At 38.4% G+C, this 23440-nt stretch overlaps 2 protein-coding genes across 2 annotated transcripts; one reads left to right on the forward strand and one right to left on the reverse strand.

Annotated features, from left to right (window-relative positions):
- Nucleotides 1-413: 413 nt before the first annotated feature.
- On the reverse strand, nt 414-2491 carry LOC124622190. Its single transcript, XM_047147834.1, has 2 exons — nt 2215-2491; nt 414-652 (listed from the first exon to the last, which is right to left on the reverse strand). The coding sequence occupies exons 1-2, from the start codon at nt 2474-2476 to the stop codon at nt 528-530; spliced, it is 387 nt and encodes a 128-aa protein (XP_047003790.1). The 5' UTR covers nt 2477-2491; the 3' UTR covers nt 414-527.
- Nucleotides 2492-12742: 10251 nt separating this feature from the next.
- Nucleotides 12743-15645, forward strand: LOC124622177. Its single transcript, XM_047147823.1, has 2 exons — nt 12743-13005; nt 15405-15645. Exons 1-2 carry the CDS (start codon nt 12792-12794, stop codon nt 15527-15529), a joined length of 339 nt encoding a protein of 112 aa, XP_047003779.1. The 5' UTR covers nt 12743-12791; the 3' UTR covers nt 15530-15645.
- The last annotated feature ends 7795 nt before the right edge of the window (nt 15646-23440 follow it).

Here is a 23440-nt window from a genome sequence, read left to right on the forward strand (position 1 = left end):
TCATTCCGCCTCTATATTGGACATGCAACAGCTCGCTGCAGTCATGTCTGTAGTTTTGGAAATGTTATAACAATTAAAAATCACAATATGTGCAATTACTACAAGGACTTCTTTTCTTGTGTCTTCAGAACCACTAACTCAATATGATACTGGGGTATACACCCTAGCGCTCTATACTGTAGATTATGACTCCATAAGCAGAAATCCAAACTGCCATTCACATCACTGTGCAACATACACAGATAATAATATGATACTGGTAGTATAGTATCGGGCCGCATATCTCGTTTACACCCGAAAACTGGAACACTTATAAGAGTTTGGAACTTTTGCAACTTTTTTCCATTTTAAGTTATTACCTATGTGTGCACTTAATCTTAAATTTATAGGACAACGGGTAATAGACACATATGTTTGCCAGAAAGTACAGTGGTGCTTTATTTTCTCCACATGAGTGCAGGGTACAGGACAGTGGGAGCAGATCCAGACTGCGCCTCTGCAGTGTGGTGCTCCCTCAGCAACAGCGACTACTTGCTGTGTGCAGCTCTGCGGGCGGCGCCTGACCTGGCATGGGGTCTCCTTCCAGCTCTGGATGCAATGTTTCGGCTGCCTGCACGTGCATGTTTCATGTGGCCAGCCCGGGCGTGAACACCTGCTCAACAATAAACAAAAAATATGATGTTCCTCTGACACTTGCGTACTCTCTTGTCTCATCAGAAAATGTTAGTCGGCTTAACAAAAACTTCCATATACAGTTGACACAGATACTAACCTTAAATTTTGTAAGTATATAACACACTGAAGAATTGGATCACACATAACTTGTTTTTCTGACTGATTTCCTTTGGAGTAATTGCTGCTTCAAATATCAAGAGCACTGCTCTAGGCTATAACTTTTGTTTGTAGCATATCCAGCTATACACAGTGTAGCTTTAGGTTGCTATTTTATACCATAGTGATCTGATATATACAGGGTGATTTTCATTAATGTTTAAAAACTCTCAAAGCGGAGTATAAGACTCTGAGACAAGAAATTTAATACAACATACATGGAACCAAAAACGTCAGCAAATATCCTAAATGTGGTTGACGAACTTTGCACATGTTACATGACCAGTTTATGTACCTCCCCACAGGTGCAGTGGTAGCGGTCAGTACTAAACACTACTCTGCTAGCGTACTACGTTTTCCTAATGGTAGATAGATTCACCATAGTCTTGTAGTGCCACTACCATGAACACTACAGTATCGCACTGTATAATGCAAGAATAAACGCAGAATAACCACGTGGAGCAATGTGTAGAAGTGCCACTACAGTGTGGATAGACTGATCTAGCTACTGCACTTACATTAAAGTATGCATCCCCTGATACCATCACGTGTGCTACATTTGTCATCCACTTGGTTTGGGGATTTCCTGAAACTTGCGATCATATGTGTCTCATGTCAAATTACTTATCTCAGAGTCATCTACGTCACTTTTGGTTTCCTAAACGGTGATATGAATCACCCTGTATCTTTATAATCGCCATGAAACTCAGACAGATATAAGCTATGTACCTGTGATAACTTCAATTCCATCATTGCTAAACATACCTACTTGTAGAAGTCGGTAGTATGCACACATCTTAAGCTGTAAGACTTAAGGCATTTTGATGCTAAAACTCAGTTTCTGTAACTCGCTCTAAATATCAATCCTGAAACATGTCAAAGCGCTTTAAAAAACTGTGGTAAGAAGACATCATAAAATCTCACTGACGGTCACTAAGAATCTTCGAAACATATAATTAACGTTTAACCATATTTCAGTGAACTTTCAACTATTTTTGTAAACTTGTGTGTTGGCATAGACATATTGTTCTACCAGAAAGCGTAACTGCAGTAATTTTCATTCTGATTACAACAAAGGTTAAATGACAGGCAACTAAATGATTAGCTCAGTAATGAATAGTGTGTGCCGCTCAAAACACAACATGCATACTTAATGTATGCACTAATGGTATAATACTACACACAAATATCCTCGAACCACCTGTCTTGTCTAGAGACGAATGACTTCAGTGTTCAAAGTATCAGAATAATATAGATTATCAACTAGGGACTTAAACCTACAAGAAAGTACACTCAGACTCGCAGTCTACACCATAACCTGATGCCGTGAATGGTACGGCAATTAGCCCCTTGCATTGCCTGCACGCCTCAGCTGCTGTTTACCTTTGGCTGCCCGCCTGCTCTCTCCACTTATACCCTCCTCATCACCGCTGTCGACGGCGTCGTCGTCTGCTGAGCCGTCGGTGCCGTCGTCATCAGCGTCTCCGTTCTCGGCTGCTTCATCCACCGGTTCCTCTTCATCGTCTGCGACAGCGAACGGCGTGCAGTACGCCACGAGTAACACTCCAGCGATCAGCAGGACAAAGGACGCCTTCATGGCTGCAGTGGTTTCTACTACGCTGGATGCCTCAAATACAAGTGCCATTAGTGAGCACACCGACCTCCTCTTATACGGCGTGTCGGACACTTATCTCCCAAATTGTGGCATTCAAGGACAGCTACTTAGTGCGTACTTCAAAAGCGCGATAGGTCATATCGTCGTCATAACTTACTGCCACAAATATCTTGGGGGCCTTGGTATGCAACCTTGATGCTTAAGGTGATTGTAAGCAATTATAAGTAACTTGAATTATGAAATTGTCTCCTTTGTATGGTCAAGTGCATATAACAGCACTGACTTAGAATAACGGCCAATTTAAAAACGAATAAGACTTTCATCTACTGTTAATCTGTTCATTGTTCTCGTTGCCTTACGTAACAATTGTCCAGATTTAGTTAAAAGTGTACAACGTCTTCCCATCATACTCTGTTATCTTATGTTGAAAATCGTTACTTCGTTTTACCAATAATTAACACCAATTATTAACAATAAGCTCTGGATTTGTTTAACGTGAAGCATAAATTTGTCTTATGAAACCTATCCACTTGTTAAGAGTTTCTCTAAATTCTCCTTACTGTAGATTATTACAGGTAGGTAGACTGTGAACGTCAATATCGACGTTTGGTGCCAAGCAGCTACTTTCCACATTAGTGATTTTCTTTTATTTCTTTCATCGTTTCTCCCATGCGCACAAAAATAGCAACAGTGAGAACCATCAGCCGGTTATCACTTTCGTCATAGTCTTCCATTTTTCTTTCTTTATTAATCACGCTATTTGTATATGAACTGACCCAAACAGGATGGGATACATCACGTGTCTCCACTCCGATGTTTATCTGACTTTGAGGCGTCGTTCATCACATATCGGGTATTAATTATTAAACATTGTTTCCATCCTGAACTAATAATCTATATCAACATCAGTAAGACGTGTGATCCCTAACGACACTGAGACTTTATTTTATACGTTGTGGCTCGGAAGCAACCAGACACCAAACGCATTTTTCACGAATCTCTTGAATGAAACCCTTGCTGTGTCGGTCTCGAAGCTTTCGTCTTGCCGGACATGCTATGTGGGTGACAGATCAGAAGGTCAGTTATGCCATTTGTAAATCTGTTCGTTCCTAAAGACATCTGTGCCATTAACTGCAGTGTTTGATTAGCATATTGCAATTGGCAACCCAGTTATCAAGGGTATAACAGCAGAACTGCTTCTTATGAGCTTTCAGTAGGGTGTCCATGGACACGTTGCTGGCAATCTAACCACCACAAATGGCAGTGAGACTTTTCGCTACGCATATTCGACTAGTCTTTCGTCTGTTTTATATACTCGTCTTGACGCCTATTTAGAACGTGAGACATGAGGCTCGTATGCTCATTCTAAAAATAACTGATTGCTCATCTTAGACATTTAGTTGAAAGAACAATTCGTATATTCCGAGTGTACATCTAGAATTCCTCATTTTCCTCACAAAATAAAATGAGATTTTAATCTTTTCCGTCTTAACCTTCTACTTTATTAGTTCACTAATTTACTACTGCAATGTATTACATAGCTCGGCAGTTACAGGCAGTGTGTGATGCAAATCGATATTAACAATCAGACCTAGTTTGTCATTGAGTAATATGCTATAAATGCCATTCCATGTATCCTGAATCATTCTTGGCTGCTTATAAATCAACTTCACGTTTAGGAAGTGTGAGGTGGAGTGGTTCTGGCCGTAGTGTGCATATGCTGAGAATGCAAAATTAAAGTATCTTTGATCAGAAAATGAAATGAAGCTCCCTATGCAATCATGCAAGTTTCCTTATAAATGACAGTAAACAAGTTGCGTAAAGGATAACTACTTATTAACTTCTGAATTTAACAGGGGTAACCTCATCTTTAAATGTAAATAGTTCTGTATGAAATACATTGGTCAACCACTTCACAACAGCACAGTTTAGTTAAACGTGGCGTCTTTCTGTTAAATGAAAATACAGGCTTATAAAAGAAGCTGTTTATATCGATTAACGAGCATTCAAGTGAGAAAACTTTCAACAAGATAGAATACCGGAAAGTTGTAACGAAAAGTGAACTCGGAAATCAAACATTCTTCACAGATGCAAAAGGTATCCTGCAATTCGAAAAACTAACTGCAGTAGTCAATTACCGTTACGACTAACTCGACAAAGTTAACATATACCACGCCCCGCAAACTACTCCACGAGAAAGCATTGCTACCCGAATCTCAGCAGATAAACGCCCATCACTCGATTCCGTGCGCGCCGGCTGTGGGCGGAGATCTGTAGTGTACTGGTCCATTTTAACATGTGCAGCCCGTGAGGATGACAGCAAGACCGTCGTTCATGGGGGCATGAGGCAGAGTGTCTAAAACTGCAGTTCTAACTTCTCTCTCAGGTTTTGGAGAAGTTCCAAGTCATCCAGCAACGACAGTAATGATTGCGAGCGCTGTACAATCTCTAGATATGTTTTGCCACTACTGCGACCACCTCTCCAATGAAATTTCAAGATTTCTGCAGAGCACCAGCAAGAGTGAAACTTTTTGCTTATTTTGTAGGGGAATGGGGCATAAAAAGAAGGTAATTGTCTTGCAGGTCAATTTCCATAACACCCACTGAGACCAGATTCTATCGATTCCCACAGAAAACTTCCAATCACCACCCCTTTAACTGAAGGAGACATTCCCTCATGTAATCATCGCACCTTGGTAAGAGCGCATTCTAAGAGCCCAGTGTATTATCTCCCATCATATACCAGCCTCGAGTCGGAGGAACCAGCGAGCGTGGTGGATGCACTGACCCTTAAGACCACTTAAAGTTACACACTTATGGCGGTAGCAATGGTTAAACGATTGGGTCCATCTGCCATTTCTCTTTATTAGGCTGCCGTGCAGAATACATGGAAACATACAGCTTCTCACAGGCCGAAATTAACAGTTGTTTCAATTCCTAACTTGACCATAGGCAATATGTGGAATTACTTGTGCATAATGGCAAAAACATTAGAAAGGTTACCAAAAGACTTTGTTTTCTTAAGGTCTTTCACTTCTTTATAGGGGGTCTTCTGATTAATATATATCTCTACTTCTATAACAACACCTTTTCTCAGTTTATACAAGGTTTTTCATATCTTCTTCAGTGTGCCCTATTGTAAGTTGATGTGTTTTAAAGTAGTCACTCAAATCAGCTTTATGACTGGGATTACAGCGTTCTTTGAATCTTATCGTAAGCTTCCTTCTTGTTTGTCTACGTATTCTTCATCATATAGACCACAGATGAATTTAGACACCTCTGATTTATCATATACATCTTCGTTCTCTATCTTGTGCCTTAACAATTTCCCTTACCTCATTATTTATTTGAAAAACCACTTTAGCAGTACCACTTCAGAAACCTGTTTTATTCTATCAGGGATCTTTGCCTAAATATGGCATTATTACAAACCTAGGGTTTCCTTTATTTCTTATTTTCTGTACTTCTCTTTTAATCAAATCTGTGTCTCGTAAACCTTTTCTCCTGACATAGTCAGACCCATTTTCCACAACTACATGATGTAAAATGTTACTCTCACTGTCTATACTTTCTACAGATATGGGTAATCAATTGAACATGTCATCATGGCATGAAAAGTGCACACTTAGAAACATATGGGATGAAATGAAGACACATGTATGATTGCATCTGTGGTTGTTAGTTTTCTAAATACGTTGTAAGTATGCCATTAATTAAGTTTGGATATCTTCAAAAAGGAGATAGCTTATAGAATTATTTTCTTCTACCTTCATAACACAGTTAATATTAGGAAGTAGCTGATTTAAGATACTGTGTAGGTGTTCAATCTATGTTGTACTGCAACTGAAATGTATGAGCATGTCATCAAGGCAGCTTTTATAGTTGTTAAGTGTAAAAATTAATTTTCTGAATCATCCATGAAAATGTTTGCTAGTGTCCCTGCTGGGCGATTACTAATTCCTAAGCCATTTCGCTATCTGCCGAAAGTCAAATTGAATACAAAATACTTTTGAGACAAAACTAGCCTGAACTGATCACATACTAATACAATTTGCTAGTTATTCATTTTCTTGTATGTCAGTTGATTATTTTTGATGATGTTAATTATTTCTTCAACTGGTACCTTTGCATATGGATTGCTACGCTCTAACGGTATGAATTTAGCTGCTGGGTTTGTAACCTCTAAGCTGAACTGCATCAGTTCTGTTGTATTTTTTAACATGTGATTATTTTGGAATCTGTAGTTTTCAGTAGTAAACTCTAAGTTTATTAGCACTTGAGTTCATAGGTATACACATTTTCTTTTGAATGCCAGTAAAAATGGAATAGGATTTATTACCTTCCCCTTAATTTCGTCTCTGTATTTACCAGTGGGAGCTTTAGAAATCTTAAATATCTGATCATCTTCTAAAAAGAATTTTAGTTATATATGCACTTTAGTAATGATAAGAAGTGAACTGTCTCTGTGTGCTTTGAAATTTAATTACTGTACTACATTTAATTAGTTATTGTCTGTACCAATAATACCTAGGTCACTTTTGGAAAACCTTTGCCTTTCCTTGGTCTTTCATGATCTAGCTATTTTACACACTATCCTATTTTTAGCTCAATCCTTGAACCTGTCATTCAGCCAATTGACAGATTAGAATCAACTACCATTTCTTATGTTTTTTTCTCATTAAGTCTGGGTGCAACATTAAATTTTAAGCATTTGCTAAGCAGATTCATACTCGACAAGTGCACAATACAGTCATAAAACGTAATACTGGGGTCAATAAATGTGCCCAGAGTATTATGTAAGTCAACCAGTATGTTAATTTTCTTACCATGCCTGTCTTTGATTACTTACTATTCATTGTCAATAAATTTATGTACAACATCAATACATATATATGTACAACACATCCATCTAAATTCTCCAATCTATAGAGGATGGTTTCCATATCTATGTATTGCTTTTAATTCAACCTTAAGCCATTTCTCTTTACAATATATCTTGATGGTCCCACACACATCACTCCCAACCTTGACATTCATGTAGAAAAAGCTGGAATCACTTTCAACGAAACACACTTTCTTACAAATTCCTTTGGTTTTACACACATAAATAACTTTAATTTAGTTCTTTGGTACATCATGACGACAAATTTTCCTTTACTCGGCAACACAGGTAACGTTTTATGGATGTGGAGCTATACAAGTGTAATGAATGTTAAGAACTGCATTATGCAGTACACAGTCTTAACGATATATTTTATAACAGACAATCGATTTTGGTCTAGGATCAGACCATCACCAGGTCTACAGTACCAAAGAAAAACAGAATCACATATAACAAAGTGTGTAACATGAAAGCACACAACTGTTATGTGAGACAACACTAAATACATTACAAATTATAGCACTGTAACAAAGAACGCAAAGACGCATCTTTGCTCTACATCTGCGTAATTGTAATATCGGATACTGGATGTACACTGTTCCAACTCTGCTATTAGTCCATTTATTCTTATAGCCATTAACTGTGTGAGAAACGCATGGATCCAACAGAATAGGTCAAAATCAAAGATACATCTGCTAGAAATACACCCCACTGCCGTTAAGATCATACATAATAACAAACTCATGGGGGATCCATCATATTACAACATTTTAATAACAGATCATTCAAAATATATCCATTATATTACAACACTAATAGTTCACTTGCCATCTGCACTTTATGGTTACTGTACAGTGTTAGTAGAAACACAGGCAGTCACACCTCAGTTTAGCCAAAACTGAAAGTAAATCCCTTTTAAATATGCAAAGACCTGATACATGGTTTAATAGTCATTATAAGTGCTTAACGTAAGTAGATCTAACCATTACTCTAGTTCTTTGTTTAATATGTCACTTATCTAGAGTTATAATGAAAGCCCATCAACGTTCAGCAGTGCCATGTGTATACAGGGTAGTTACAGATCATCACATTGTTTAACATTTGACCTCTGGAGTATCAAAGTATGTCACCAGCCCAAGTCATAGCAATATTTGCTTAATAGTTCTCAGCTGGAATACTTGCCTAGTTATTGTCTTAATTTTTCAAGCTATGTGATAACACAATGTATGATATGTTCACATATAATTTAACAGAGAAACAGCATGGTTATGGATCAAACATCGTTAACTATAGTTTTAAGGTCATTTATTTGGATACTATTACATCACAAATGTTACTAAATAATGGTATGTTAATCTGAATAAAGGTGCTATGAATGTGAAAGAAGGACTGGTATGTTAATTTGATTTGTCAGGCACCTGTTAGGTATAAGATTCTACTATTCTTGAAAATTAGGTAATTATCAGAACTGGTCACCAATTTCCACTAAATATTTGAGTTTACTCCACAAGATCGCAAAATATAATGCAGCATTGAAGCATTGACAGGATCATCCAGAAAGATAGTTCGTTACACAAAATTGTGTATACAACGCCATAATACACACGTAATTCCACATATTGGCTATGGTCAATTTAGGAATTGAAAAAGCTGTTCATTTCGGAAAGTGAGAAGCTGTATTTTTCCGTTTATTCGGCACAGCGCCCTAATAGCTCTCTAAATCACGCATGGGCGCAATTATTTCACCATGGCCACAGCCATAAATGTGGCCAGTGCATCCACCAAGCACGTTGGTTCGTCCGACTAAAGGCCGGCACGTTTACATAATGGGAGAAAGCCCTCTTGCTAAGGTGCGATGCCTACATAGGGGAATGTCTCCTTCACTAATAGCAAATGGTGGTCGGAAGTTCTCTGTGGGTATCGCAAGACTGTCTCAGTGGGTGTTATGGAACGTGAATTGCACGGCAGTTGACTTTTGCTCATGCTCAACTCCCCTACAAAATAGGCAAAAAGATTCACTCTTGCTGATGATCTGCCGAAATCTTGTAATTTCACTGGGGAGGTGGTCGCGATAGCGGCAACACTTGTCTAGAGATTATACAGCGCTCGGGATCATTACCGCCATTGCTGGATGACGTGGAACTTCTCCATAACCTCAGAGGGAAATTAGAACTACAGTTTTAGACATTCTCCCCCCTGCCTCCATGAACGATGGTCATGCTGGCATGCTCGCGGTCTGCACGTGATAATAGGGGCGAGTACGCTACTGACCTCCGCTCACAGACGGTGAGCACGCAATCGAGAAATGGGCGTTTATCTGGTGAGGTCCGGTTAGCAATACTTTCCGTTGGTAGTTTGGGGGCGTAGTATATGTTAACTTTGCATAGTTAGTCGTAACGTCAACTGATGACTGCAGTTACTTTTTAGAATTGCAGGATACAGTTTGTATCTGTGAAGAACGTTTGATTTCCGAGTTTACTTTTCGTTACAATTTTCCGGTATTCTATCCTGTTGAAAGTTTTCCCACTTGAATGGTCGTTAAGGGATATAAACTGCTTCTTTTATAAGCCTGTATTTTCATTTCACAGATAGATGCAACCTTTCACTAACCTGTGCTGTTGTGAGGTGGTTGACCTGTGTATTTCATACAGAACTATTTACTTTTAAAAAAGACGTTACCCCTGTTAAATTCAGAAGATAATAAGAAGTTATCTTTTACGCAACTTGCTTCATTGCTGTCATTCGTTCGTGAAGAATGCCTTTGGAGTCAGTTTGCTTCCGAGCCACAACGTATATAAGAATGTAGCAGTGTCTGTAGGGATCACAGCTGGCTCTGAGCACTATGGGACTTAACATCTATGCTCATCAGTCCCCGTGTAGGGATCACGCGTCATAATGATGTTGAAGATGGGTATCAGTTCAGGATGGAAAGAAAGTTTAATTATTAATACTCACTATGTGATGAACAACGGCTCAAAGTTTGATAAATATCGGACTGGAGAGACGTGGTGTACCCCATCGAATTTGGGTCAGTCCATACACAAAAAGCGTGACTAATAAAGAAAGATAAATGGAAGACTAAGAAATTTTGGTCTTATGTCAAAGCGGTAGGTGGATCAAAACAAAATGTCCAGACACTCTGTGACCAAAATGGTACTGAAACAGAGGATGACAGACTAAAGACCGAAATAGTAAATGTCTTTTCCAAAGTTGTTTCACAAAGGAACACTGCACTGTAGTTCCTTCTGTAGATTTTAGCACAGATGACAAAATGGTAGATATCGAAACAGATGACAGAGGGATAGAAAAACAAACAAAATCACTCAAAAGAGGAAAGGCTTCTGAACCTGATGGGATACCAGTTCGATTTTACGCAGAGTACGCGAAAGAACTTGCCCCTTCTTGCAGCGGTGTACCGTCGGTCTCTGGAAGAGCGTAGCGTTCCGTTTTCAAGAAGGGACGTCGAACAGATGTGCAGAACTATAGACCTATATCTCTAACGTCGATCAGTTGTAGAGTTTTGGAACACGTATTATCTTCGAGTATGACTTTTCTGGGCACTAGAAATCTACTCTGTAGGAATCAGCATGGATTTCGAAAAAGACGATCGTGTGAAACCCAGCTCGTGTTATTCGCCCACGAGACTCAGAGGGCCATAGACACATGTTCCCAGGTAGATGCCGTGTTTCTTGACTTCCGCAAGGCGTTTGATACAGTTCCCCACAGTCGTTTAATGAACAAAGTAAGAGAATATGGACTCTCAGACCAGTTGTGTGATTGGATTGAAGAGTTCCTAGATAACAGAACGCCGCATGTCATTCTCAATGGAGAGGAGTCATCCGAAGTAAGAGTGATTCAGGTGTGTCGAAGGGGAGTGTCGTAGGACCGTTGCTATTCAGAATATATATAAATGACCTTGTCGACAACATTGTAATTTCACTGAGGCTTTTTGCGGATGATGCTGTAGTATATCGAGAGGTTGTAACAATGGAAAATTGTACTGAAATCCAGGAGGATCTGCAACGAATTGACGCATGGTGCAGGGAATGGCAATGTATCTAAATCTAGACAAGTGCAATGTGCTGCGAATACACAGAAAGAAGGATCCTTTATCATTTAGCTACAACTGGAAGCAGTTAATTCCATAAATTATCTAGGTGTAGGCATTAAGAGTGATTTAAACTAGAGTGACCATGTAAAGTTAATAGTCGGTAAAGCAGATGCCAGACTGAGATTCATTGGAAGAATCCCAAGGAAATGCAGTCCGAAAACAAAGGAAGTAGCTTACAGAAACTTGTTCTCCCACTGCTTGAATACAGCTCACCAGTGTGGGATCCATACCAGATAGGGTTGATAGAAGAGAGAGAGAAGATCCAACGGAGAGCAGCGGACTTCGTCAAAGGAAAGCGTTACTGGATAAACTCCAGTGGAAGACTCTGCAAGAGAGACGTTCAGTAGCTCGGTACGGGCTTTTGTTGAAGTATCAAAGACATACCTTCACTGAGGAGTCAGGCAGTATATTGCTCCCTCCTACGTATATTTCGTGAAGAGACTATGAGGATAAAATCACAGAGATTAGAGACCACACGGAGACATACCGACAATCTTTTCTTCCACGAACAATACGAGACTGTAATAGGAGGAGAAACCAATAGAGGTACTCAACGTTCTCGCCGCCACACACCGTCAGGTGGCTTGCGGAGTATGGATGTAGATGCTGATGTGGAAGTGATAACTGCCTAATGGTTCTCACTGTTGCTATTTTTGTCTGAATGGGAGAAACGATGAAAGAACTGGAAGAAAATCACTAATGTGGAATTTAGTTGCATGGCACCAAACGTCGATGTTGGGGTTCACAGTCTACCTACCTGTAATGATCTATGGTAAAGAGAATTTAGGGAAACTCTTAACAAGTGCATAGGTTGCATAAGACAAACTTATGCTTCATGATCAACAAATTCAAAGATTATTGTTAGTTATTGGTACAAAGAGATGCCGATTTTCAACATAAGATATCGGAGGATGATGGGAAAACATTCTACGGTTTTAGCTAAATAAGGACAATTGTTGCGTAAGGCAACGAGAACAATGAACAGATTAACAGTAGATGAAAGTCCTACGCGTTTTTAAATTAGTCGTTATTCTAAGTCAGTGCTGTTGTATGCACTTCCCATGCGAAGGAGAGACATCCAGCATTCAAGTTGCTTACAATTGCTTACAATTTTCCTCCGTCTCGTATAACCTTCAGCATCAAGGTTTCATATCAAGTCCCCCAAGATATTTGTGGCAGTAAGTTATGACGACGATATGGCCAATCGCGCTTTTGAAGTACACACTAAGTAGCTGTCCTTGCGTGCCACAATTTGGGAGATAAGAGTCCGACACGCCGTATAAGAGGAGGTCGGTGTGCTCACTAATGGCACTTGTATTGAGGCATCCAACGTAGTAGAAGACACTGCAGCCATGAAGGCGTCCCTTGTCATGCTGATCGCTGGAGTGTTACTCGTGGCGTACTGCACGCCGTTCGCTGTTGCAGACGATGAAGAGGAACCGGTGGATGAAGCAGCCGAGAACGGAGACGCTGATGACGACGGCACCGACGGCTCAGCAGACGACGACGCCGTCGACAGCGGTGATGAGGAGGGTGTAAGTGGAGAGAGCAGGCGGGCAGCCAAAGGTAAACAGCAGCTGAGGCGGGCAGACTGCACGGCGTAGCATTCGCTGCATCAGGTTATGGTGTAGACTGCGAGTCTATGTGTACTTTCTTGTAGGTTTAAGTCCCTAGTTGATAATGTACATTATTCTGACACTTTAAAAGCTGAAGGCATTCTTCTCTAGACGAGACAGGTGGATCAAGGACCTTTGTTTTTATTTTTATACCATTACTGAATACATTAAATATACTGCTACATTCAACCTCTGTGTTCTTTCACTGTGGTTGTATGGCTCGTTAAAACAGTTATATTTGCTAAATGCGGATCCTGCTTAAGGCCCAATTGATTTACATCGACCCCAAAAGGGGAATTACCTATTGTATGTTGAAGATAGCTAATACTCAAATGGCTTAAGAAAATAATGTTCAAATACCACATTTCAATAAATCTTGTATGAGGGGTTTTACAAAGTTTTTGTCATAAAATTCTACACAAATGACACTTGCTGAACAGGATATGATATTAACAGTAAGATGTAAAACCAACTCCTAAAGTCTCTTACTTCTCTCATGAGAACCAGTGATAGTATGTTGGCATCCAGTACCTGCAACATTATGAAAGAACTAACAAAGACGATACCATTACTCGCAGCATTTTATGTGTTTTTTCTGTTGGTATTTGTGTTACGTTATTAACCTACAAGAATAGTTTGCACAAGACACAAACAGCAGACCAGTTAATTGATTACAAGGGTAATGATTACTAGAGAACCACTAAAGTACTGTCGCTGTTATAGACAAACGTATAAGACAAAAACTGCTTTTTCGACATTTTTTAATGTCATTCTTTTAAGGAAGAGTATAAGGAATGTGTTTCTCATCCTGCTGATTAACTAGAATCTTTAAGCCGGATTTTAATTTTTGTTGTGATATGTAAGTACTTTTAATACATACAACATTAAAATATTATCACAGTGTAACTGAATGCAACACCTTAATGAAACAAGCCTCATAAAGCAGAAAGTAGTTTTAGAATTAGGATGTAGAATCGCAAGTACTCAGAAATCAATCTAAGAGTTTTCTAATTTGGAGGAACATGTCGTCTTTTGAGCAACACATACTATACTTTTTTGAGCTAACCATTTAGTTACTGGTCATATAATCCTTCTTTTAGATCAGAAAGAAAATTACTGTAAATACTCTTTCTAGTTGGACAATACATATGTGCCAACACACAAATTTAGAAAAATAGTTGAAAATTCACTGAAATATGGTTAAACGTTAATCATATGTTTCGAAAATTCATATTGCTCATCAGAGAGATTGCAAGCTGTCTTCTTGCCACATTTTTTTAAGCGCTTTAACATGTCTCAGGAGTCATCTCAAGAGCAAGTCACAGAAATTACATTTTAGCATAAAAATGCCATAAATCTTACAGCTTAAGATGTGTGCATACTTCCGACCTCTACAAGGAGGTATGTTTAGCAATGATGGAGTTGAAGTTATCACAGGTACATAGCTTATACCTGCTTGTGCTTCATCCAAATTATAAAGATACAGGGCGATTCATATTACTGTTTATGAAACCAAAAGTGACGTAGATGACTCTGAGATAAGTAATTTGACATGAGACACATATGGTCGCAAATGTCAGGAAATTCCCAACCCCAGTGGATGACAAATGTTGAACATGTGATGGTACCAGGGGATACATACCTTAGCGCAAGTGCAGCGGGTAGATCAGTCTATCCCACCCACACTGTAGTGGCACTTCTACACATTGCTCCACATGGTTATTCTGCGTTTATTCTTGCATTATCCAATGTGATACGGTAGCGCTCATGGTAGTGGCACTACAAGACTTAATGAATATATTTACCATTAGGAAAAAGTACTACACTAGCACAGCAGTGTTTAGTACTTACCACTACCACTGAATGTGTGGGGAGGTACATGAACTGGTCATGTAACATGTTCAACATTCGTCAACCACATTTAGGATATTTACTGACATTTGGGGCTCCATGTATCTTGTATTAAATTTCTTGTCTCATAGTCATATACACCACTTTGAGAGTTTTTAAACATTAATGAAAATCACCCTGTATATATCAAATCACTATAGTGTAAAATATCCACTTAAAGCCACACTGTGTACAGCTGGATATGCTACAACTGAAAGTTATAGCTTAGAGCAGTGCTCTTGATATTTGAAGCAGCAATTACTCCAAAGGAAATCAGTTAGAAAAACAAGTTGTGTGTGATCCAATTCTTCAATGTGTTACATACTTATCAAATTTAAGGTTTTTATCTGTGTCAACTGAAGACAGAAGTTGCTGTTCAGCCGACTAACATTTTCTGATGAGACAGGAGGGTATGCAGGTGCCATAAGAACATCATATTCTTCGTTTATTGTTGAGCAGGTGCTCACGCCCGGGCCGGCCACGTGAAACATGCACGTGCAGGCAGCCGACACATTGCGTCCAGAGCTGGAGGCAGACCCCATGCCAGGTCAGGCGCCGCCCGCAGAGCTGCACACAGCAAGTAGTCGCTGTTGCTTAGGGAGCGCCACACTGCAGAGGTGTAGTCTGGAGCTGCTCCCACTATACTGTACCGTGCACTCATGTGGAGAAAATAAAGCACCACTGTACTTTGTGGCAAACATACGTGTCTATTACTCATTGTTCTATAAATGTAAGATCAAGTGCACACACAGGTAATAACTAAATATGGAAAAAAGTTGCAAAAGTTCCAAAAACTTGTAAGTGTTCCAGTTTTCGGGCGTAAACGATATATTCGGTCCGATATTATACTACAAGCTTTATATCATTATCTGTGTACTTTGCACTGTGAAGTGAAGGCAGATAGTATTTATTCTTCAGGAATTATGATCTACAGTATAGAACGCTAGGGTACTTGCACCTGTGTCTTATTGGGTGAGTGGTTGTGTTTGCATGTCAAATATAGAGGCAGAATGAGAATTTTGATTTTAGTGTTTGACGGGTATATGCCTCTTAATCTTTGTCCAAACTCAGCTCAATACATAAGGATAACGCTATTTGAGCACATTTCTATAAACATATGTAGTACAAAATAATTAAATTTTGCAACTGAAACAAGTGTGGGCATGAATGAATACTGGAACGAATTTAGGGACACAGTTGCTTCTCAAAGTTTTGTAGCTTTGTTCAGCGAATGTATACTACATACGACATGTATGTAGACCAAGGCCAGTGAGGATGTGATCCTCAATCTGATAGTCAAGAGATGTGTGCCCAAGACGTGAAATATAATCATTATGTCAGATATAATCTCGAAAACAAGTTGTCTCAGAGTCTCAGCAACACTACTTACTTTCTGAGATGTATCCAAAGATTTCAACGATCTTCTGCTGACTGCTGTTTGGGACGCATTCTGCTGATTGCACTTTTACTTCACATGAACTAATAGTCCTGTTGAAGGCAGAGTTAACAGTAAAATTCGTGTACGAATTAAATACAGACTCCAGAGTGAATAATAAATCATGTGTACAGTAGAAATTTAGCAAAAGTGACTGGGGAAGGAAAATAAATGATACACATTTTAACTAAATTACCTATTACCAATACTCAATGCTAAAGCAATAACAAATGGAGGATTACACAAGCCGTTTAGTAGACCATGTGATAGACAAAGCCACAATATGTGAGAAACTGTACAAAGAGAAATTTGAAACATATCGGCAGTGAAGAACGCCTTTGAATTAGCGGTAATGTGATGTAGTCATCACCTCCGACTTTACTGGTAGACGTATGAGAATCAAATACTATACCATGGACATGGCTCAAAACATATCTCTTTGAGCAAAGCAAGTTAAGTCTGAAAACAAAATAAGGTCTACTTAAGGACCTGGAACATTGAATACAGAGTAGTATACCAAACTGCGAAAAGCTTCCTGGAACTTCACCATAATGCCGATCGGTCCTCAACGGCGGCCAACCCAGTTACTGTTCGCACTGAAGCCATCAGAATGTAATGTCAATTCAGGTAACTAGAGTTCATGAGCAAGTTGCAACACTAGTCGTCCAGAACAGAACATGCGGAATTGTGATATGAGAAGATCGAAACACTAAGACAACACTTTGTTCACTATAAAATAAAACCCACAAACACATGACACTGCACATGCAGTTCTGTGACTGGTCCATACACACTATCTGCAAGGTATAAATTGTTGACGTGCCATCACTGGAATGAATAAAGCAATCGATTGTTCTGACAGGAAAAGCTTCTAAACGGACTTGTGAGCTAGAATTTATGTAAGAATGAATAAATTGAACATTGACATTTTAACAAATGGGTTTCATCAAACTCCCCTTGCATTTATAGCAAATCTCGAATGCTCTTTTGCAGGGTGGAGAGCATTCCAGAAGTGATAACTTAACCTACTGGATGCACCTAAAACAAACACAGTAATTATTGAGTAACTACACTAACATTTAATGGACTGGTACTGTAATAGAAATGTATATGGTTATGGGTAAATATCAACAGAACATCATTATTTTAAATAACTGTTCTCTCACTTAATAACATTTCCTAAAAAGAGTATAAACTGTATGGCATCATTACCATCTCAACAATGTTACTTCCAACATCTCTCTTGTGGAGAAACCAGATCTCTCAAGAGCACTCATCATCCATTTTAAGTGAATACTTAACAGAATGCTATGCTTCTGAAATCACACACGCACACGCACACACACACACACACACACACACACACACATATATATATATATATATATATATATATATATATATATATATATATATATATATATACGAGGGTTATTCCAAAAGTAAGGTCCGGTTATAAAAAAAAAATCAAAACTAAAATGTTTTTCAAAACAATTGTTTTATTTACATTCCTTACATCTTTATCTATTTTTCTACATAACTTCCATACTTATTTAAACATTTGTCACATCGTTCAACAAGCTTTTGAATGCCAATGTTATAGAAATCGGCCGCCTGTGACGATAACCAGTCCTTAACTGCTTCTTTCACTTCATCATCTGTGTCGAAGCGCTTGCCGCCGAGTAACTCCTTTAAGTAACGGAACAGGTGGAAATCACTTGGCGCCAGGTCCGGACTGTAAGGAGGATGGTCCATCTGTTCCCATCCAAATTTCTTGATCAGAGCTTGCGTTTCATTTGCAGTGTGGGGTCTGGCATTGTCATGCAACAACAAGATTCCAGACGACAAAAGACCACGTCGCTTATTCTGGATTGCACGTCGAAGTTTAGTCAGGGTAGCGCAGTAGGCGGCTTTATTAATCGTTGTTCCTCTCTCCATAAAGTCGACTAACAATACTCCACGTCTATCCCAGAACACAGTCGCCATAACCTTACGTGTTGAGATTGTCTGCTTTCCCTTGACCTTGACTGGCGATGACGTGTGACGCCATTGCATTGACTGACGTTTAGACTCTGGAGTGATGTGAGAAACCCATGTCTCATCCCCTGTGACAACATTGTCTAAAAGACTGTCACCTTCCTTATGATATCGCTCCAAAAAATCAAGAGCAAAAGCCATTCTTTTCATTCGTTGGGGCTCAGTAAGCAGCCTGGGAACCCAACGGGCACACAATTTGTGAAACTTCAAATGTTCAGACACAATTCTGTACAAAGTTGTTCTACTCACATTCGGAAAATGCATGTCTACGTCTGTAATAGTGAATCGGCGATCTTCACGAATTTTTTTGTCAACCGCATTGACCAAATCGTCTGAAATCACTGATGGTCGGCCACACCGTGGTTCATCGTGCACATTATCCCGTCCTTCATTAAAAGCTCGCACCCACTTGCGCACTTTACTGTCGCTCATTATGTTAGGACCGTACACTTCAGTAATCTGCCGATGGATTTCCGCCGCTGAATTGTTTCTTGCAGACAAAAACCGTATCACTGCCCTTACTTCACAATCGGCGGGCTGATCAATTGTCTTAAACATTGTAAAGTGACACTGTGAACTACACTCAGCAACAGTAACAAAGCGAATGGCGGCGTTTGACGCGCAAGGCTTGCCGGGAGTCGGCGCGCATGCGTGTTTTGTCATTGGCGCCAAATTTCAATAGTTACGGCGAATCGGACCTTACTTTTGGAATAACCCTCGTATATATGTATATTTGTGTGTGTGTGTGTGTGTGTGTGTGTGTGTGTGTGTGTGTGTGTGTGTATGTGTATGTGTGTGTGACTGTATGCATGTGGGTGGGTGTCTATAATCGATATCGAGACAATATTAGTATAAATTTAGTTACTCAGGCGGACACATTAACCTTATAGGCAGTCATAAACAAAGTACTTGAATACACTGTACATTACGATCTTTTGAATGTAACAGACATTATGAATACAGTATAAATAACAATCTAGGATGATGGTAAAGAACACAAATATCTACAAATGAAACTAATTTTTTTAAAAACAGAACTTTCTGTAGCTCTCCTCCTGAATTTGTTCTTAAGCACCAAACAGCATAATATAATAAACCTTTAATATCAGTCTGCTGTCGAATGAGTGGAAGTTAATGACATTGTTTACAGCATTGTTTGTGCAGAAAATGATGCAGGGATGGGGCTTAGAATGCTCTTAAGAAGCTCTTTCTAGAATGAACTGTGTCTTCAACTCTTGTTAATCATTGTTCACAAATGGAATCATGGAGTGCAGTACCAAATATGTTGTGCCTGCGAAGGAAAACATGATTGTGGAGATCTCAGACAGAAGAATGGCTTAGATTTCAGTCCTACATGATATCTTCTCCAGCCATGGCAATGTAGGACGTCTGCAGTGCACTAACCACTGGAAGTCGCTCCTAGTATTAACATTTCAATAAACATTTTGGCAGCTAGCACCTCACCCTGTCTGGAGTGTCTGCAGTATTAGTCATGTGGGAGTGCCATAGATTATGACTGATTCAGATGGTGAGCGTATCTCTATAGTGAGTGCCCTCCATTTTAATGGTGAAGATCGCAACTTCATTCAAAGTATGGCCCATTCTCATGTGTGACAATGCACTATTTCTCAGTGATCATCTAGTATTTATATCTCAACATGAAAATTTTTGTAAGGGCTGCTAGTACAATGTTAAATAAAGTCACAATTACTAATTACATATAACATAAAAAAAACTTTCGATTTTGAATTGTGGTATCAATCGATCATCACATCCTTAATAAACACTAAATTTTTCATGACATTTATGGTAATTATAAGACCAACAATGCCAAAACTCCGGGAAATTACAATTATAGTAATTATAAGGCCAACAGTGCCAAAACCCCAGGATAATGACAATTATAGTAATTATAAGACCAACAGTGCCAAAACTCCAGGGCAATGACATTCACATTAATGAATATATGCAACATATAAAATACTGACTCAACACAAGCAATGAATGTGTTCAACATTATCAAAAACTTACACACAAATAAATTTATGTCAATGGTTACATTAGTTTATTTGCAGAATACCTAAAATGTTATTTGCACTCTTCAGCTCAGTTGGTACCTCTTTATTCTCACTGTTCTTAATGATCCCTTCTGGCTATCTGTGACCTAATCAGTGATGCCATCATACTTTCTACATTTTTTAACTCTGGTGAATAAGGAATGACACGCAGTCAGAAGTTCGATACTCAATATAAAGTTCTTCAAATGGCTTTTAATAGCACATTCATCTGCCAATTTCCACTTAATATTTCAGTTCACTCCACAACATCAGAAAATATAATGCAGCACTGAAGCATTGACAGGATCATCCAGAAACATAGTTCGCAGCACAAAATGATATATACAATGTCTACAGCGAAGATCATGATAAATTCCTTAAACGTTTTATCCTACCATATTAGTAAGTTTTAGAAAACATCTATGTGTACCTTGAATCATACTTAAAGTGACCAGGAGGACTCAACACAAACTATGTAGTCTTAACTTATAACATGGCATAAGGGGCATTGGTATAATTTTCCCCTACATTGTGGCAAACTCAACAATAAAGTTGTCAAAGTACTTTGTGTTGTTAGGGTCTTTGTACATTAAGTATCTTTTAGGATGGGTTTTCAGATTGTTATACATCTCTGCCTCCATAAGAAGATTAATTTGAATGCCTTTTTCCACTGCTTCAAATATTTCCATGTTTTTTCAGTGTTCCCCATTGTATTTTCCTGTTTTTTTAAATGTGGTCCTCAAAGCTGATTTATGACTGGGATTACAATGTTCTTTAAATATTATTTTAAGTTTCCTTCTTGTTGGTCTATGTATACCTGGTCACACAGGCCACAGGTGGTTTTTTACACTCTTGAGCTGTCATAAACTGATAGAAATATATTCTGTTACTTCAATAGTGAAGATTATATTTTTAATTAGCTCATGGAATTTATTGTGTGGTTTCTGAATCTCATATTTATGGCTGTGGCTGTGGTCAAACAATTGCACTCATCGCCATTTCTCTCTATTAGGGTGCTGTGCCGAATAAAAGGAAAAATACAGCTTCTCAATTGCCAAACTGAACAGCTGTTTCAATTCCTAAATTGACCATAGCCAATATGTGGAATTACATGGATATTTTGGCAAAAACATCAGAAAAGTTACTGAAGGACTTTGTATTCTTAAGATCTTTCATGTTTTCCTGTGGGCTTTTTGATTAGCATATATCTCTACCTCCATAACAATATGTCTTTTAGTTTATACAAGGTTTTCATGTTTTCTTTAGTGTGCCCTATTGTAAGTTCATGTGTTTTAAGGTGGTCACTCAAAGCAGCTGTATGACAGGGATTAGAGATTCTTTGAATCTTATCGCAAGCTTCCTTCTTGTTTGTCTATGTATACATCGTCATGTAGACCACAGGTGAATTTATACACCTGTGATCTATCATATACATCTTCTTTCTCTATTTTGTGAGTCACCATTTTCCTTACCTCATTATTTATTTGGAAAACCACCTTAACAATACTACTTCAGAAAACCTGTGCCATTTTATATGGGATTTTTTACTAAATATTTCGTGATTACAAACCTAGGGTTTCCTTTATTTTTTATTTTCTGTAGCCTTATCACTTGTTTTCTGCTCTTCTCTTTTAATAAAATCTCTTTCCTGTACATCTTGTCTACTGACATAAAGTCAGACCCATTGTCCACAGCTACATGTCGTAAAACATTGTGTTCATTGCCTATACTCTCTTCTAGATGAGGGTAATCAAATGGTCCTGTCATCATGGCATGAAATGTGCACGCTTCAAAGCATGTGGGATGACATGAAGACACATGTATGATTGCATCTGTGATTGTGAGTTTTCTAAATATGTTGTAGGTATGCTTTCCATTAAGTTTGGATGTCTTCAAATGAAGATATTCTTCTTCCTAGGTAACACAGTTACTATCAGCAAGTAGCTCATTTAAGTTACTGCTTACGTTTTCAATCTATGTTGTACTCGAACTAAGAAGTATGATCATGTCATCAATGAAGCTTTTGTAATAGATAATCCCATTATTCATCATTTCTTGTTCAGTGAAATAATTTATTTCGAAAATCATCCATGAAAATGTTTTCTAGTGTCCCTGCTGAGCAATTACTAATTGCTAAACCATCTGGCTATCTGCAGAAGGTCAAACTGAATACAAATTAATTTTGAGTCAAAACAATCCTGAGTAGTTTATACAACTCTACAATTAGGTGGTTATTAACCTTTTTGTATGTTAGTCGATTATTTGTGATGATGTTAATTGTTTCTTCAACTGGTACATTTGCATCTGGATTGCTTAGCTCTAATGTTAAGAATTTACCAACTGTTGGGATCGTAACCTCTAAGGTGAACTCCAACAGTTCTGCATTTTTTAACATGTGACTATTTGTGAATCTGTAGTTTTTAGTAGTTATCTTATTCAATTCTCGACTTACATGGTAACCTGTGCAATCGATGTAATTGAAAATTGGTTTAATGGGAGCCGCAATATTATGTATTTCTGGATTAATTCTAAGTTTATGAGCACTTGAGTTGATACCTACAAACATTTTCGTTTGAATGCCAGTCACTGTATGTACCAGTGGGAGCTTTAGGAATCTAAAATATTTGATTATTTCCTAGAAAAATTATTTTACTTATATATGGGATTTAGTAAGGATAACAAGGGAACTGCCTTAGTCTACATTGAAATTTAATGACTGTACCACATTTAATTCGTTACTGACTGTACCGATAATATGTAGGTCACTTTTGTGAAACCTTTGCCTTTTGCCAGCTGTTACAATCTCTTTCATGACGTTAGCTACTTTCCACACTATCATATTTTATCTCAGTTCTTGAACCTCTGATTCAATCAACTGTCAGATTAGAGTGAACTATCATTTATTATACATTTTTCTTTTTAAACCTGGTCGAAACATTAAACTTACAGCATTTGCTAAGTACATT

The sequence above is a fragment of the Schistocerca americana genome, chromosome 7, assembly GCF_021461395.2.
Source record: "Schistocerca americana isolate TAMUIC-IGC-003095 chromosome 7, iqSchAmer2.1, whole genome shotgun sequence".
NCBI classification, from domain to species: domain Eukaryota; kingdom Metazoa; phylum Arthropoda; class Insecta; order Orthoptera; family Acrididae; genus Schistocerca; species Schistocerca americana.